Raw genomic sequence first — 19,340 nt, 5'->3', positions numbered from 1 at the left:
AGAACTACAGTGGCACAGAAACAATAGAGGCGAAGGACATGCTTCATTTTGTGTTTAGATTTGTGGAAGGGCTGAGACCAGAGATAAGTCAGATGATAAAGACGCATTTGATTTGTTGGCAGTCGAAACCTATTGATGAGGTGTTGAATTATGCGAAATACTGTAGCGACGAAATTGAAGTGAAACAGAAAAGGTTGAAAGAGAAAGTGATGATGATGCAACTTAAAGCAGCTCAGACAGGTTTACAAGGGCTGCAAGGGTTCCAACAGCAGGTACCGCAGCCGCAGCCGCAGCCGCAGCCGCAGGGAAACATGGTGTTTCAGCCACAGGCGAGAGGCAGAGGCAGAGGAGGTTTTGTAAATAATGGTCCGGATTTGAACACTGTTGTAACTCCGAATGGTGTGCAGGCAATGAAAAGGGTGACGCCGTGTCACGTGTGCGCAATTGTCGGACATTGGAAACGCGAGTGCCCAATGATGGTGCAGGAAGGTGCAGGTGTTGGTCAGCAAAACAATGATGTCAATGCATTCCAGACAATGAGGGGACCGAAAATGAGAGGTCCAAACCCAAATTTTCAGACCATAAATCAGCTGCAGGGATTACAGCCCATGCAGCCGCAGCAGATGCAGATGCCCCGTATGCAGATGACGCAAATGCAGCCAATGCAACAGCAGTTTCCCATGGTACCTAATCAGCAAATGCAAATACCTTTGGCACCAATGAGTCAGCAGCAAGTGATGGTTCCTCCACAGGTCTCGGGTCAGGTGATGAGTACAAATGGCACAGTACAACAGTTCCCATTACACAGTGAGAATGGAATAAACAATGTATGGGAGAGTGAAAGTTCAGATGAGGAGGGAAATTGTGTGCTTGCAGCATCCTTGGAAGTTGATCAAAAGGGTCCATATGTGGAGGGAAGAGTTATGGGTCATAGTGTTTCATTCTTGGTCGACACAGGAGCCACACGTTCAACTGTTAGGAGCATTGAAGTACCAAATTTGCCACTCTCAGGGAGGACAGTTCAAGTAGTGGGAGTAGCAAACAGGTACCTGACGAACCCAATCACAGATCCAGTACCAGTCAGCATTGGTAACTATCAAGGGTCACATAAATTTGTGGTATGTGACTCAAGCCCGATAGCACTATTAGGGAGAGACCTATTGTGCAAATTGGGATGCTCGATTAGGTCTTCGGATGATGGAATTAGAATTCAGACGAGCAGTGATGGGGAAGAAGAGGAAAGTGTAGAAGGGGACGAGATGGAAACTGTCGATGAGGAATATCCTCTGATTACACTTTTTCCGATGATAACTGAAGAAGATATTCCAGTTGAATTGCGAGAAACAGTCAGAAAAGAAGTGTGGGATATGACAGGAAAGGAAGTGGGATTGGTGAAAGGAGTGGAACCAGTGAAAGTGACAGTAAAACCCAATGCAACCTTTCCCCAGACCCCACAATACCACATGGCACAAGATACCCTCATAAAAGTCGCCCAACTCATTGACGAGTTTGTAAAACAGGGAGTACTGAAAGAAGTGTTAAGCAGTCCATGTAATTCCCCAATCATGGGACTAATAAAGCCGAGTGGAAAGGTCCGAATTGTGCAGGACTTGAGGAAAATAAATGACATCATAATTAAATGCTGCCCTGTAGTACCAAATCCAGCTGTGATAATGTTTCAAATCCCTTGCGATGCCGAGTGGTTCTCAGTCATCGACTTGTCACAAGCATTCTTTTCGGTGCCTCTTCATGAGGACAGCCAATTTCTCTTTTGTTTCAAATTCTTAGATAGAGTCTACAGTTGGTGTCGAATTCCTCAAGGGTTTTCTGAGTCACCGTCAATTTTCAATCAGATTCTAAAGAAAGACTTGGAAGCGTTAGAATTGCCATTCGAGTCAACCCTAGTACAGTACATTGATGACTTACTGATTGCATCTAAGACAGAAAGTGACTGCACAGCTGACACTACTGCCCTACTGAACCACTTGGGAAGGAATGGACACAAGGTGTCTCCTTCAAAATTGCAGTTCTGTCAGAAGGAAGTGAAATACTTGGGTCACCAAATAGAGAAAGGGTCACGGAGAATAATGAAGGAAAGAATAACAAGTGTACTTCAAATGAGTCCACCAAAGACAAGGAGGGAGGTGAGGAAGTTTTTGGGGATGGTGAGCTACTGTCGCCAGTGGATTCCCAACTTCTCGACTCTAGCAAAGCCTTTACTGAAACTGACCTAGAAGGATGCATTGGATGAAATTGAGCTGAAAGGAGATGAGATGGATGCTTTTATTGAATTGAAAGAATGCATGTGCAGGGCTCCAGCTTTAGGTATGCCTGATTACACAAAGCCTTTCACATTGTTTTTTCATGAACGTGATGCATGTTCTTTGTCTGTCTTGACCCAAGCCCATGGTGGCGTAAACAGACCAGTAGCGTATTTTTCAGCTACTTTGGATCCGGTCGCAGCAGCACTTCCAGGGTGTTTGCGCGCCGTAGCAGCAGTTGGTATCAGCCTCACTCAGAGTGAAGGAATAGTGATGGGACACCCATTAACAGTCATGGTCCCTCACTCAGTTGAGATACTTTTGACCCGCTCCCGAACTCAACACATGACTGGAGCAAGACTCACAAGGTATGAAACAATAATTCTGGGCTCACCGAATGTGCAGCTGAAAAGGTGCACTACGTTGAATCCAGCAACCTTGCTTCCCGGTGAAAATGCTGAAATTGAGAATGCTGAAGACGTCGAGCATGACTGCCTTCAGGTGACTGAATTTTGCACAAAACCCCGACCTGACATCAAGGATACTAAACTTGATGAAAATGACCAAATTATTTTTGTTGACGGGTCATGTTTAAGAGATGCAATGGGAATTTTGAAAGCAGGATATGCTGTATGTACTGTAACAGGTGTCTTGGAAGCGTCCTGGCTTCAAGGAGTCTATTCTGCACAAGTAGCAGAGCTTGTAGCCCTTACCAGAGCATGTCAACTGTCTACATTGATGAAGGTTACCATTTACACTGATAGTCAGTATGGGTTTGGAATTGTGCACGACTTTGGGCAACTATGGTCACAAAGAGGTTTCCTGACTTCTTCAGGGTCCCCAGTGAAAAACGGGGAGAGAATAAGGGAATTGTTACACGCCATTCAAATGCCAGCCGAAATTGCAGTGGTAAAGTGTAGTGCTCATACAAAAGGACAGGACTATGTTTCCTTGGGAAACGCATATGCGGATCAAGTTGCAAGATTTTGTGCCTTGAACTGTATATTGCTCAGGGATGAATGGAATTCGATAAGTGAGCCAGAGCTTGAACCAGGAGAAGCATTTGCCTTGAAGGTCGTGGATACAATGGATGAATTAAAAGCATTACAGAATAGCGTCAGGGAGGAGGAAAGAGTTTCCTGGATTAAGTCACAATGCACCAAGAGACCAGATGAGTTATGGGTTTCAATTGAGGGAAAATATGTTTTGCCAAATAGTCTCTTATCGCAGCTAGCGCGGTTCTATCATGGGCAAGCTCACCTAGGGAGAGATGCCATGATAAGGTTGTTCAAAACTGATTGGTTTAACCCCAGATTTCGTCAAGCTGCAGAAGCAGTTTGCCATCGTTGTGTCACTTGCCAGCAGATGAACCCAGGAAAGGGAACAGTTGTGAACGCGAGCCACATTGGCAGGGCGAGTGGCCCGTTCAGCAGAATGCAGATGGACTTCATTGAGATGCCTGTGCATGGAGGTCTGAAGTATGTGTTGGTGATTGTGTGCATTTTTAGTCACTGGATTGAAGCATACCCTACACATAGAAATGACAGCCTTACAGTTGCAAAACTATTGTTGAGGGAGTTGATACCACGTTTCGGATTCCCGATCTCTTTAGAATCAGATAGGGGAAGTCACTTCAATAACGAGGTGATAAAGTTACTTTGCGCAGCGCTGAACATTGAGCAAAAACTGCATTGTAGCTATCGCCCAGAAGCCTCAGGACTGGTGGAGCAAATGAATGGTACACTGAAATCAAGAATGGCGAAAATATGTGCATCGACAAATTTGAAATGGCCTGACGCGTTGCCTTTGGTGTTAATGTCAATGAGAAACACCCCTGACAGAAAGACTGGATTGTCTCCGCACGAAATTCTCATGGGCAGGGCCATGAGACTTCCTGCAGTTCCCGCAAACGCGCTTTTGAATATTACAGATGATATGGTGTTAGACTACTGCAAAGGTCTGGCTGACGTGGTTCGCTCTTTCTCTCACCAGGTGGAAGCAACCACCTTGCCACCGATCCAAGGTCCAGGACACACACTGAAAGCAGGTGACTGGGTCGTGATAAAGAAGCACGTGAGGAAGTCGTGTCTAGAACCCCGTTGGAAAGGCCCTTTCCAAGTGATCCTGACGACAACTACCGCTGTGAAGTGTGCGGGGGTTCCCAACTGGATTCACGCCAGTCATACAAAGAAAGTGTTGTGTCCCACAGATGAGGAAGTTGAAGCGCTGAAACTGCCAGTACCTGATAACAAAGTGCCGAGCGCTGAGACAGAGCAAAACAGAACTGGAAGTGAACAGGCAGACATAGAGGAGAGAGAAATATTCTCTGAGGACGAAACTGATTCTCTTGGGGAAGACCAAGGAGAAACCTCAGACAGCGACGAAGCAGCTGAAGGTAACAAAGAGCCTGAAGCAGCTGAAAGTGACAAAGAGCCTGAAGAAAGTAACGGTGACAAAGGGCTCGAAAGAGGTGAAAAAGCAGGAGAGCCTGATCGGAGGAGGGCTTTCCCAGAAGCAGACGGTACAGAAAAAGAAAAGGAAAACGTGACTGTCTCCCCAGAAGGAGGGGACAAGGCAGAACAGAACGAAACTGCTCAAACTTCTTCAGAAGAGATCGCAGGTCCATCAAGTGGACACAGTGCAAAGAAAAGACAAAGTATATCGCCAGTAAAACTAGGAGCTAGAGAAAAGTTGAATGACGAAGGGCCAAAAGTGAAAGAGAAAAGAAAGGAAGTGTCTGTCGTGGTACCAACCTCAAGTGAAGAAAAAGACTTGGCCAAAGAGGAAAGTACCAGCGAGGCAGAATCAAAAAGAGAAGCAAAATTGAAAAGGAAAAGAATACCAAACAGGAGATATTCTGGTCCAGAATGGGCATATGCAGTCAATGACGATTGGACTGACGAATTTGTATCTCTAAGCCTCGAGAACGAAGAAGAAGAGATACCAATAGAAAAGAAAAGTTTTATGGACACTGTTGATTGAAAAGCTGATAAATGACATTGCTTGCTATAATCTAACGTGATACAACCAGCTGAGACATTGCTAAACCGGATGAGACATTTGCTAACCTGATAAGACTTTGATAACCTGATTGACTCTTAAACCCGATTTGAGACAACATTGCTAACTGAAAGAGACTGAGTTCTGAGTTATTGCCGAATTGAGACAAATGCTGCTAACCGATAAGTGACTGGGCTTCTGAAGAAAACTGTGTGAACATTGCGCTCGTTCAGCTTTGTAACTGAATTGCTAAATCGTTTTCTTTTTACAGGTGCTTCTAGCTCTCTGATTCTATACAGATCATGGCTACACAAAACAGTAGAGTGAAATATTGTAAATATGCGTGTATAGGCTTGATAACTGCATGTGTACTAATAATAATGGCAATAGTGCTTGCTACACGTGGAAAGGGTGAGAATGAGAAAATTGATGCTTCTACTTTTGCTCCTGTTACTGTCACTGAACTAACCGCATTGAAAAGACTAGAATTAGATGAGAGACACTTGCATGATAAGAAAGAGCTTTCGTATAATGTTTTCTATCGCTTGCTAACAGAATATGTTGAGACTATGGATGCGAAAGATTGTTATGTGTGTACACAGATACCGACATCGGTAACGGAAGGGGTGACTTATCATCACATGCCTCTTACATATGGGATTACATGTAGAATAGTAACTTCTAGATTTTATGGTCAAACCAACATACAGTATTTTTACTCAAAATACGATGTTACCTTTGCATATGTTCCTATAATCACGCAGCTAAGCCAGATTGCTAAAGATTGGGATGCTAAAATAATGAGGGAATTTTTCGAGCCAATGCTACCTTTTGAAACAGCTCACGCACACAGGGAAAATCTTACCTGCTCGCTCTCTGCAGTAGAAATAAGCTTTTTAGATCGCACAGATGATAGAAGGGCACAAATGAATGCGAAATTAGAAAAAGAGCTACATAAGAGGACTTCAGTAGATAATTATGCTTTTGCTGCAATAAAGACACAAGGGAGAATAGCTTTAGATGCTTGGCATGTAGGGAAATTTTGTATATATCGAGGTGAATCTTATTATGATAACATTTTTGTAGGAGCGAGTGAATGTAAACATATGTTTATCTTTAAGGCCAAATGGACATTCATGCTGAACGGACTTGATCCTGTCATACCAGGTGTATATTACATTTGTGGGCATAATGCCTATTATCGTCTTCCAAAAGGATGGTGGGGGAGATGTTATTTGGGTATAGTGTTCCCAAAGGTTTATCAACTGGATGACCTATCGATGATTCCAAAGACATCTGGATCCCATCGTATCCAGAAAAGAGAGACCGCAGCTGCTGTGGTAGGAGATATATTTGGAGCCATGATTCCTTCATTGGGAGTTGTGTTGAATTCCATCAAAATAAGAAAGTTGTCTACTATAGTGGATAACATGTTGACAAAGTTTTCAGGTGCTATAATCCTGATAGATGCTGAACTTGCAGCTGAAAGAGCTATGACTCTTCAAAACAGGCTTGCCTTAGACATTCTTTTAGCAAAGGATGGCGGCGTTTGCAAAATGCTTGGTGCGCGCCACTGTTGCACGTATATTCCAGACAACAGTGCAAAGATTAAAACAATGCTTGCTAATCTAACAAAAGAGAGTGCAGATTTGAAGGAATTGAAAGAACCAGGAGTGTGGGAGAAGGTTGGAAAGGGACTTGCTTCAGTGGGAAATTGGCTTGGTGGCATTTGGAATGGAATATTGCTAAAAATAATACAGGGAATATTAATAGTACTGATTTGTATCTTTGGAATTTGGGGAATAAAAAGGGGAATAATAATGATTATGGCAAGAATCAAGAGAAGGAAGGAAGAGAAAATGATGAAAAGGATGGCAGAAGAGTACAAAGCAAGGACAAGGGGAACTAAAAGGCAAAGAGAACTGACAGAATTTTAATGGAATAAAATTTGTGGGATTAGTTTTGTGTGATGACAAGTAGTCATCAGAGGAGGGATTGATGGCGCAGAAATGAAGGTTTTACATTTATTAGTGCATAAACGTAGTGCTGCAATAATCAAGTGTGACTTTAACCGAACTAATAAAGATTGTACGGGGACAAAATGTGCCCTCAGAGTAGTTTGCCAACATTTATAAGCGTGCTTTATATAACGTGATGTATTAGAATTGCACTAATCCGACATAATCGTAAATGTGTGCTATGATTTGCTTGTTTGGAATGTTTTAGCTTAGCATAACTTTAGTGGAGGCTTTGGCCTAGTTGCCTTGTCTCACGGTTTAGATGCTCGTATTTTTCCAATGTGCTAATAAACGTGTATTTCTGCTTGAAGCTGTACTTTTCCACTGAGATCGTTCACATGCTTATCTTAAGGTTTCGTGCCAGCCTGGCATCTTCTTCTTTGCTCCAAGGTCAATCTGCAGGTGCGGACAATGGAAGCTCTGAAAGTGAGTTAATTGGTATAAAATGTTGCAACTTACGTAACCGTCTCCAAGGATAATGTATGCTTAAGTAAAAGCTTGAGAACTGTTGTTTTTGATTGGACAATTTGAAGCCAACCTATGAACCCTCCAATGGAAGACCCTACTGGATTTGAACTGTTGTCTATTTAAACCAGGTGCACAAGGAGAAAGCAGCCATTTTTTTTATATAGCCATTTTTGCTATTACAGCCATTACCCGGACATCATTGCCATTACTCGCCATTACCCGCCATTTTGCAGGACATTGGCCATTATGGCCCATCTTGCTGACTTTGTCATTTGGCCGTCTTCTAGAGACTTTTAAGAAATTCTCGCCCTAGAGACTTTAACTTTGATTTACCCTTTGCATGAAGTAGTAGTTTTATCTTGCCGCCGTGAGGCAACTGCCCCGTCCACCCTGCCCCTTTGCCCCGTCCCATGCTGATCGAAAACGATACCTGTGAGACGAAGACTTCCTTGAATGCTGATTGAATTTGGTAAATATGAAAGACAAATGTACAATTGCATTGTGTTTTCCCTTTAGGTAACCAACTGCTGATTTTTGATAAGAGCCCTAGTTAGGAGTTTTCCAAATTAATGTTGCTAAATTGTTTTTGCATGAAGACCCACATGCTGATGCTAATTTGAGGTTAGATGAGGATTCATTTGATGCACGATGCAATTTGCGACCTTGTTATGCTGACCAATGTATGAAATTAGCTCGTTACAGATTATAGTTTTAGTGGTTTGTGTTGCTATTATCGAGGGCATTATTATTCAAATGCTGCATAGATTGCATCTTTTCCGCCGTTATGGACAGCTATCAATGTTCATTTACATATATCATTTGGTGTTAAGACACATCTATATTGTGCTAGCTTTGTTAATATAGGGAAATAAATTCATTAACTTTGAATAAACTGGTGTGGTTATTCATGACCGAAAGGTCATGGTTCGCCGAAATGTATTCTGGATTGATTGTGAAATGTTATGTTGATCAGGGTATTGCTTATGTTCGTTATTGATTATTGATTGTTGATTTGATTGATTACTCTCGGGTGAAGAGTGCCCCACTTGGTCAAAAGATTCATCGACCTAAGAGCGTCCAGGTACAGGTAAATTATTAGGCTGGAACGCTCTAGCATGGGTAAACAATATTATTAAAACAAACAGATGAAAGCTAGTATAATACGCTATTAAATTACCCATCAAGAATGCCACAGGCGATTTTATAACTCTGGAACCATGAAGCAACACCAGTGAGAATTGTGCTTTTTCTTGAGCTAGAATTACCTTTCATATTGTCACTGCTCACTCTCAGCGAGATGGGAGACACCTGTCCTTCTAGGATACCAAATGGACTCTGAAGAGATACTGACCTGCGACTCGTTAGGTAATTAACTTGAGACCTATATGCAACGGGCGAAAAGCACCCGAAGAGAGAATCAAACTAATGGAGTCCTTGAGGCTGCTGTCTGATTCCTCCACCACTGAGGCAGCACTGACCAAATATTACGTTCTACAGAGAAACAAAAATTGAGCCATTCAGTGTAATGTCTGTGCGTTTAACTGCCCACAGTGACGAGCCCAAACAACCTATTTAACAAAACGCTCTAACCTTTTAGGGAACAGTAATCAAATCACAGCAAGGATAGACAAAATAGCTCGATCTCTGACCGATCTTGAACCTCTTTGCAGTTTTTCTTTCAAGAATGTTAGGAATAACTGAGTATTTGTCTTGGTTTCTCTCGAGTCATGGATCTTTGACAACGCCCTGGGCCTCTGTGGTGGTGGACAGGAGAAGGGAGGCATTCCCACAGAAAACAAACAGCTCCTCTTTGAAAGGCTGGCCTTCATTCCTTGCCGCGTCGTTAACAGTCCCTGACAGCATGTGCTCCACAGAAGTCCCGCATTCCAAGGCCTCTGAGCTCATTCCAATCGTGTCCGCAGGCACTGAACCAATTAGACCTCTGTGGAAGAGATGCTCTAACAGCGCCTGACATCCTTCATTTTCTCATCGCAATGCTTTATCACGTGAAAAGTTCAGATCCCTGGGGGACAATCCATTCCATCACTTGAAGATATTCCTGTATTCCGGCTTCTTTATGAGGAAGGTAATGGTGCTATTTGAATAACTGTCAAAACTCTCCAAATCGCATGATATTCAAACATGACCTCGCTCCTTCTTAAGAAAACGGGAATCTTCCCTATTCCCACCGCACAGCAGGACGATGGAAAGTAAAGTTTCGAGCTCCGAAAAAAGGGGCTGGTACGGTTCATATAAGTAATAAAAGTTACACGTCCACATCACAAAGTATTTTGTGTATCTCCGTTCATCAAAAATGTACAAATAGATGAATCTGGGAGCACAGTGTGCAAATCCTGATTCAGGGGACTAGGGTTAGAGTATTTCAATGCATCTAGAGAATTATGCCCGTATTTACAAGCGGCCTGCGCCGTCGGTGCGTTACTTTTTGTGACGCACTTGCAGCGCAGGCTGCACACCCATATCTACAAGGTCACAAAAAGCCACTTTGAGTGGCTTTACGTGGCGTTGTAGATATGGAATAAGGCAATGCAGCGCAAGTCGCTGTGTTGCATTACTTTAAGTCAGGGAGGCATTTCTATGGGTGTTGCATGTGTGTTCCTTCGCAACACCCATGGATTTTGACACATTCCCAGATTTACAAAGTTTCATAACTCTGAGAATGCGTCAAAAGCACCCATGGGTGGCGTAAGAGTAGCGCAAATGGGGGAAATAAGATTATATCTCTCTGCTTTTTCTTCTTACACATGCAGGAGGAAATCGTCTTCATTGATTATTTTTGTGCACAAAAACAATAATCTCCACAATGCAGGCACCCTTCAACCATGGTGGAAGGGTGCCTGCGCTGGCGCATGGCAGCAATTTGTGCACCTGCGTGGGGGAGAGCACAGGAATGTGCTGTGTCTTGTAAATACAGGGCATTTCTGCCCTTTCCTGGTGGAGCAAGGCAGTGCAGTAAGTCGACTTGTGTCATCAGCCTTGTAACTATTGTTTTTAGGGTTTAGGATATGACTTCAGATGCATTTTATAAAATGAGAAAACTCAGCAACTATAGGTCATATTGTGGTGGTTCAAAAGATTCCTGAATCAAGCGTCAATTAGCTGATCTTTGTCTAACTCTACGGTCCGTGAAGCCTCATGCTGTACTAGTGAAGAAATAAGGTAATACTGAACCCCCACAACATCAGTGTAGGAAAAGGCGCACAGCCATCTAACCACAGTTGCAAACCTTAAATATCTGTCCATTTCATGGACTCTCTGATATTCAGAGCTCTTTCTTTTTGGTCCCAAAAAACTACAACACAAGGTGCTCTTGGCTGCGGGGGATCCATTTCCCTGTGCACTCTACAGTGCCACAGGCCTCTCCAATAAACACTCCTTGGTGCTAAATGCTTAGCACCAATTGGTCAAAACAGTGTTTATTCAAAAAGAAATAGGCCTGACTCCCTAAGTGTGGTACCTCCAAGTTCCGGATAGTTCTCAGTTGAAACAAAGGGGGAGGCTAGGCTTCACCCAATTAAACACTTTCAGCAGAAGTAATTTGTCTTCTGGTAGATCTGGAAACAGATCTGCCCAAGCACTTTTATCAGGTAAGCTGGTCGTTTGCTTTGACTTTCGCCTTAATGTATATTGTATTCCGACATTAAAATAGAGTAAAACTGCTTTAAGGGATCGAAGCTGCAACCGTAAGAGCTACTTCAAGAGCTGGTAAAATGGAATGGCCTTTTACCTTGTGTAGTGACTCACTATTTTGTGCTGGACACAATGTATCCTTGAACTGGGAATCAATCATATTGCACAATGTCTCTTAGCATAACATACAATAACATAAAATTCACGCTTGCAGAGGGGAGGGATTCCAGTTATGAGTGACTGCACTGGTTTACAAAGTTCATTAGTTGCCTCTGCAATGGGTACACATAAAAAGAGCCTAAGTGATGGAAGTAAATGACAGACGTAGAAAGAAATTATGGTAGGTAACTCGCTTTCCAAGCATTTCAATTTCTGACTACAAGTGTCAGCAAATTTAAATCTATGATTCCCTCCAAAGGAATGGAGGTGAAGGTCACCTCTCAATGAAATGAATGCTGACAGACTGGGAAACAAATGGAGGTTCTCACACTGGCAGGAACCCAAGCATTATTTAGCCTAGACAAGAGTGAATGGTCTTCAAGACATATGTGCATGACAGGAACTGATGCACTAGCAATACATTATGGTAAAGGCTTGCAGCCTAGAAATGGAAAACAACTTTCTGGACATTCCTCAAACTTGACCGGCATGTAGCACCAAACAAGAAATAGTCATGTATGCGGGTTGCCATATTAAAAAATGGCACACTTAAATTATGTAAAATAGAAATAGAGTGCAAAGACAAAGTCAGAAATAGTTGAACTCTGGGCCAAAGCCATGGCACAGTGGGTCTGATTAACAAAGGTAAACCAACAACTTTGTATATGTTTATGATTGTTTGCTATTCACAAAGGTATTTTTCTAGGACAGTTCTTTTTATGTGTGGAAGCTCCACAGTCATAAAGATACTACTAGTAAAATACCATTGTGAATAGGAAACAATTGTAAATTTACCCAAAACTATTAGTTTACCTTTGCGAATCAGACACATAGAAATGTTGGTTTAAGAAAGGGAGAAAACAAAAAACTTCACATTTTTCAAACACCCATTTGTTACTACAAATAGTGGGTTTTGTATCCATTTAAGTGTTTTGACAGAATTCATAATTATATATTTAATCATTAAATGCATTTCTCATTAAAAACAAAGGAGTATACAGCTTGGCACAGCAGGAGACCCATCATTAATTGGCAGTTCACCTGCCTCACTAAGTTCACCATAGAGAGGTGGAAGAAATTCATGGTTTCCACAGGCGGAGCCCCAGCTGGCTCTGTCAGCAGAAACCCTCTGTCCAGTGACCTATCTGCCACCAAGCCCCCAGTCAGAGGGAAGATCACACTGCATTATTTATAGCGGGCTGACCATCACCATAATTCCCTACCTTTGACCACCTTATTTAGCGTGGTGATCCCAGTCAGAGAAATCAATATTCGCGGTGTTTCAAGGCTATTGTTTTTTGTCTTTTGGAAACAAAAATCTCTACAACGTGGGGCTAAACAATTATAGTGCCTGCTCAATAAAGCACTCAGATTTAGACCAACTGCCTAACCAGCAGTTTTTTTGCCAGAACTTCCCTGTCAAGGGAATGAAGGCCCGATCCTCCTCTGACCGGGGGGGTTGGTGGGCACACCTTACAGGGTCTAGATGCCCTTAATATATCTTTAAGAACATTCACTTAATCGATTTTTTGCTTGACCTTCCAGTGGGTCCATTGATAACAACCCATTGGCTTCCACATAGGTTCATGAATACCAATTCAATTGGTCCATAGTTGTGTTAGTTGTGTTCATGCGTAAATAAAAGCATGCGCTCACAGAAGGGTTCATGGTTACTAATTCAGAGGTTCACATAGTGGTTTATGAACAACATGTGTGGGATTCATGAACAGAAAACTGGGAGTTAAATATTAGGGTCAAGGATACCAAGGAGTTTAACAAAGAGCAATGCATTAGCTATGAGAGGGCATAATGGTTAACTGTTCCTAGGCTACAGGCAAGTTTGTACATAGTAATGGTGTGCCTAAAGGATAGTTTCAAGAGAGCAAGGTCTCGGCTAGTGAATAAGTTCATGGACAAAATTGTATGGACTTTGCTTATTTAGTCAATACATTAGTGTTGCATCAAAAAACTCTCCATCTTAATTTCTTAGCTAATATAATTAAGTTTTCCTTGCCTACCTTTTCCACTGCTACATATGGTTCATCGCACAGCCTTTACTAATGAATGTTCCTGAAGTCACCCACTTCCTTATACCTCTGGTGTAAATATGATCCCTAAATGTACCCATTCAATAGCCACCTGAAGCATGTCACCACATCTTACTAGGCATTACATAATTTATCCATATGCAAATGAAATAATTTCAGCTCCAAGATCACAAACACCAAGAACCATAACAATAAATTATTTAAAACACGCAAACTGGTAAAACAACAGTAACAAATAAGGTACCCATTGCTTATATATTAAAAGATTAAATGAAACATACAGGAGTTGTTGCTCTTCTGTGATGATTTGCTGATCCTTGTAGCAGCCGGAGGAAAAGGGAAGAGGAAAGACAGAGAACGAGAAAGATATGTTGAATGACTTAAGGGAAAGAAGAAGTAGGGAGATGGGATTCTAACAAATGGTAAGTGTTATTGAGATATGAGTAATTGTATTTCTATGTTTTGAGGAGTATATATTGGTCACTTCACGGATTTTGACTGCTGTTATTTGCTAGTTTGTCAATCATGGAGATTGGGAAGTAAAGCATGCCTATCATGACTCTCGTACTAGCACTTAAAGAAATCCTGAGTCAGCTACTGAAAGCAGGAGAGAGAGAAGTTGAGTCGCTCGACCTAGGTATGTATGCAGTCTTAAGCAAGGGAAGTAGGCAATCTTGAAAAATATTAACAATAAATTCAGAAACCTCATTCAACATCAACATCAAGATAGGAAATCATAGTATCACTTACTATGGACCATATGATCCTGCACTGCAAAGGCACTGCCCAGTTTCAAAATGACATTCACCATTGTAGCAGTCATTGCAGACAAAGGCACAGTTTTCACCGTAGGTGCCATTGGGGCACTTGACTTCACACCTGGAAAAAGGACAGCAAAGGGTCAATTAAATTTACAGATAATAAAACATTCCAATGAGCAAAACATTGTTCTGATTAACACTTAAGGGCATTACAATTTCCACATAAACCTCTACCAGTACATTAATAGTGGTCTTGGTCCGCAGGATAATCTGTAAGTCGCTGAAGAGTTTTATAGACGTTGGTTTTACAACTGTCTTTGGAATATAGATGTTTTAGACCGTGCATGTATAAATGAGAGCCAACAAACTTCCATTTCAAATCTTTTTTTAAAACATATATTTTATAAGCAATGAATTCTGGGAAAATGTACTCCTCTTGATTGTATAACCCTATATTAATTCCCATAATATCGACCTACAATAATACTGCAACCATTATGTTGCCTATAACTACATCACAAGATAAGTATACAATTAATATTCTTAATGCCCCCCATGCTTACCTTGTGAAATAAGTTTTAATTATTATTCTTATCTTAACCTATACTTCTGTTGTAATGTAGTGGTTAGATTGATAGAATATATGTGATACTTCTGTTATGATATACAACACATACAAATTAGTTGAGGTATGGGACTCCTATAAGGCAACAGCAGCTCTGGAAAATATTTTTGTATAACTATCTAGTCCTGTGCTTTTTCAACAGATTGTTATACATGGTGTTTACTTGTCTTCATTAAGAAATAGTGAATAGTTTTGGAATGAGCAGCAGCTTACCTATCTCCGATCCAGCCGGGGTTGCAGTGTAAACACTTTCCATTGATATGGTTGCATGTGTGGCCATCCTTGCAAGGAGGACAAATCTTTTCACAAGCCTCCCCATAAAATCCAGGGGAGCAGACCTGATCACATTTTGTCCCATTCCAGCCTGCCTCACAGGCAAGACATCGGCCATCAGCTATGGTGCAGGGTTGCTGTCCTTTACATTGGCCACACCTGAAGAGAAGTGACATACATATGTAAGCAAATATGTGAATGAAATAGCGGGTGGATGTACCTTCATAAAGCACACCTTCAGTTCAGTACGACTCTTTAAACGTCTGGAAAATCTAACATCTTTATACAAGACTAACAGTATTTGTAATACGTAATACGAAAGAAAAATGAAACCTCCTCTTACATAAGACTAATAGTATTTGTAATCCGACGGAAAAATTAAATCTTAGTATTTATAATACGACAGAAAAACTAAACCTACTCTTTTCATACTACAATTAGTACTTGTTATATGACAGAAACATTAAAACTAAGGGCCTGATTATAAGTGGGTCAGTTAATTCCAACCCATGTTTAAAGTCTGTTTATGTATGGGTCAGAATTAGGAGTCTGAAGGTATTTAATACATCCAATAATTACCAGATGTATTAAATAATTCAACCTTTGTTAACTATCAGCAGGTCAAACCTGACGGAATTTAATATAGAAAAGCATACTGTATTTAATGTATCATGAGGATTTTGGTGTGTTAAGCAACAAAGTCTGCATGTTATTCCCCACAATGTCAGAATAGGTTTTATATATCACACAAAATAAAGAATGCACCTCATGGTATTGTTATTTGTCAGGTGTGTTAAATAATGCCTACACTTGTAATCAGGCTCTTAGATTTGTAACATGACAAAAAAAATGGAAGCTACGTTTTAAATAGAAGTAATAGCATTTGTAATACGACCTTGCAAAGACTTCTCTCTACATGCATGCACCTGTGCATCACTGTTTGTTTTTCTGTGTTTCTAAATCCTTCCAGAACAATGGAATGTGGCTAGAACTTTTATTGTCAAAGGAACATTGCTGCCCATAAATTCAACCAAGTTCCCAGCCAATGTAGCAAACTCAACAAGAGATTTTGCAAGGCTGTCCATACACACATCCACCATTTAGAATGGTCAATGTTTCCATGATAACAGTACATGCACAGTTTCCACAATAATGTAAGCTAATAGAAGGGTTCATGGATAACAGTGCACAGCTCACATGTAGTTCAATGGCTAACAACCCTTTGGCTTCCAGATAGGTTCATAAATACCAATTCAATTGGCCCATAGTTGGGTTAGTTGTGTTCAAGTGTTAAAAAGCATGCACTCATAAAAGGGTTCATGGTTACAAATTCAGGGGCTCACACAGTAGTTCATGAATAACATATGTGGGATTCATGGACAATAAACTGGGAGTTAAATATTGAGGTCAAGGATATCAAGGAGTTTAACAAAGAGCAATGTATGGGCTATGAGAGTGCATAATGGTTAACATTTCCTAGGCTGCAGGCACATTTGTAGATAGTAATGGTTTGGCTAAAGGATGGATTCAGGAGAACAAGGTCTAGGTTAATGAATAAGTTCATGGACAACAATGCCTGGGTTAATGGATGAGTTCAACGTGTGTGTTCCTGAAAGGGTTCAAAATAAATAAACTATGGCCATCATTGGGTTAATCTATGCAATATGTTGCCTACTGGAAGAGGTAAGGAAAATGTGCTGGTAATCGATAAGGTCGTGCCATGGAGAAATTATTTTTTTCACAGATATATGGACAATACAACTGATAAATGAAGACTCAATAATTTGTCAATCAAAGGTTTACTGATGTGTGGACTCATGAGTACACAGATAAATAAAAACGTATTGGCTAACTGTGGTACTTGAATACCCTGAGAAAGTTAATGGATAATGGTATGATAGCAATGTTTTGGCTAGTGGAGTGTGTCATGGATAATACTATGTGGGCTAACAAATATATTTATGATTAACAATGGTTGGGCTACTCGATGGCCTCAAAGACATGTGTGTTTGTTGTAAACACTAAAGGATAACAATGTGTTGGCTAACGAATGGGTTTCATTATTATAAATGAGTTACCAAATGTAAAGATTTGGGAAAAATAAGGAGTGCCCTAATGAATAGCTTCAATAAAGCTGCATGTCAAAATATCATCAACCAAAATATATATTGTTCAACTATTTAAACAAATGAGGCAATATTTTTGTAAACAATACTTAGGACACAATGGGGGTCATTCTGACCCTGGCGGCCGGTGACCGCCAGGGTCACCGACCACGGGAGCACCGCCGACAGGCTGGCGGTGCTCCCTCGAGCATTCTGACCGCGGCGGTTCAGCCGTGGTCAGAAGCGGAAAGTCGCCGGTCTCCCGCCGACTTTCCGCAGCTCGGGGGAATCCTCCATGGCGGCGGATTCAGACACCCCCTACCGCCATCCTGCTCATGGCAGGAAACCCGCCATGAACAGGATGGCGGTAGGGGGTGCCGCGGGGCCCCTGGGGGCCCCTGCAGTGCCCATGCCAATGGCATGGGCACTGCAGGGGCCCCCGTAAGAGGGCCCCGCAAAGTATTTCAGTGTCTGCTATGCAGACACTGAAATACGCGACGGGTGCCACTGCACCCGCCGCACCTTCCCACTACGCCGGCTCAATTCTGAGCCGGCGTCCTCGTGGGAAGGTTGATTTGCCCTGGGCTGGCGGGCGGCCTTTTGGAGGCCGCCCGCCAGCCCAGGGCAAATCTCAGAATCACCGCAGCGGTCTTTCGACCGCGGTGCGGTGTTCTGACGGGGTTACTTTGGCGGGCAGCCTCCGCCGCCCGCCAAAGTAAGAATGAGCCCCAATATTTTGTCAGGAGATATTTAGTCCAGATACAAATAGTTATGTGTGGCCAAAGAGATGAGTTCTGCTTTAGCATTGTGTGGTCAGTCCAGTTAACAATTCTATGGACACCAACTTGTTACATAAGGAAAGTATTGGTGGTAGCAATGTGTGTGACTTGGATGAGGTTGTGGATGCCAATTATTTGTTTAATATAGATATTTAAGGAAGGTGATTGATTGCCTAATGGGGGCTTTGTGGATAGCAACGTGGGAGCTAGTGGATAGGTTAATAGATAACAATATGTGGACTGGAGGATGTATTGCTGAATAAAAAACAGAAAATAAAGTATCAAGATGTCTCTCACATTTTCAGTGTACCACTGGCTGCAAATCATAAATATATGGAATTTCTGTACCTAAAAGTGACTACCTTCTTCCAGCATTCTAAAGCAAATCCCACCTCATAGATTCTTGTTGTAGGAACATGCGTATCGCTTCAATGCAATAAAGCGGAAGAATGGGAACTTACCTTCTCCGACATCCTTGCCCATATAGTCCAGCTGGGCATGGCTCACGACAGAACCTTCCTCTATACCCTGGATCACAGGTGCAAGTCCCATCCACTTGGTTACATTTTCCCTTGTGGCACTGGCAGTAACGTTCACAGTGTGCCCCCCACAGCCGCTCACGGCACTGGCACCTGCCAGTTAACTGCTCACAGGGGGAATTGTTGCAAGTACATTGGTTGTTGCAACTGCGTGCCCACCATCCAGGTTGGCAGATGCACCGTCCAGTATTCTGTTCACATTGAGAGTTGGAGCTGCAGTAGCAGGGGTTGGAGCATTGTGGGCCCCACCAGCTTGGATCACATGTGCATCTTCCATTGTCTTGGTCACATTTGCCATGCTTGCACAAGCAAGCTTTCTCACAATTGGCTCCCCACCGGTTTGGGTTGCAAGTGCACTGCCCGATTACATCATCGCAGTGGCCATTAGGGTGGCATGCACATTTTTCCTTGCAATCCGGTCCCCAAAATTGCTTAGGACATTCTAAAAGAGGAACAAAGAACAGGCATCACAAAGAGATTTATTATTATATTTTTTTTTTATAGCAGAAATCTATTGTGGGTGGAGGTCAAAGCCATGTACAGTGTCAGAAAGTTTGAAATGAAAGTCAGAGATTGAAACAATGAGTCTTTAAAAACAAATATAAAGTATGTTATCAACTTTAAATGCTAACATGTGACGAGTGTTTCAGCCG

General features: G+C 42.0%; 1 protein-coding gene across 1 annotated transcript in view; it reads right to left on the bottom strand.

Moving 5' to 3' along the window:
* The window catches only part of SCARF2 (scavenger receptor class F member 2), a 589,328-nt gene that overhangs the window by 319,725 nt on the left and 250,263 nt on the right, over positions 1-19,340 (bottom strand). The window contains exons 4-6 of the mRNA XM_069214490.1: positions 18,610-19,129; positions 15,205-15,423; positions 14,356-14,484 (exon numbers count right to left, since the gene is read on the bottom strand). Of these exons, the coding sequence (XP_069070591.1) occupies positions 14,356-14,484; positions 15,205-15,423; positions 18,610-19,129 (868 nt within the window). The remainder of the gene's footprint in view (positions 1-14,355; positions 14,485-15,204; positions 15,424-18,609; positions 19,130-19,340) is intronic.

Source organism: Pleurodeles waltl, chromosome 11, assembly GCF_031143425.1.
Source record: "Pleurodeles waltl isolate 20211129_DDA chromosome 11, aPleWal1.hap1.20221129, whole genome shotgun sequence".
In the NCBI taxonomy this organism is placed as follows: Eukaryota; Metazoa; Chordata; class Amphibia; order Caudata; family Salamandridae; genus Pleurodeles; species Pleurodeles waltl.
The sequence above is the reverse complement of the archived record's forward strand: the minus strand, read 5'-3'. Positions and strand labels throughout refer to the sequence as shown.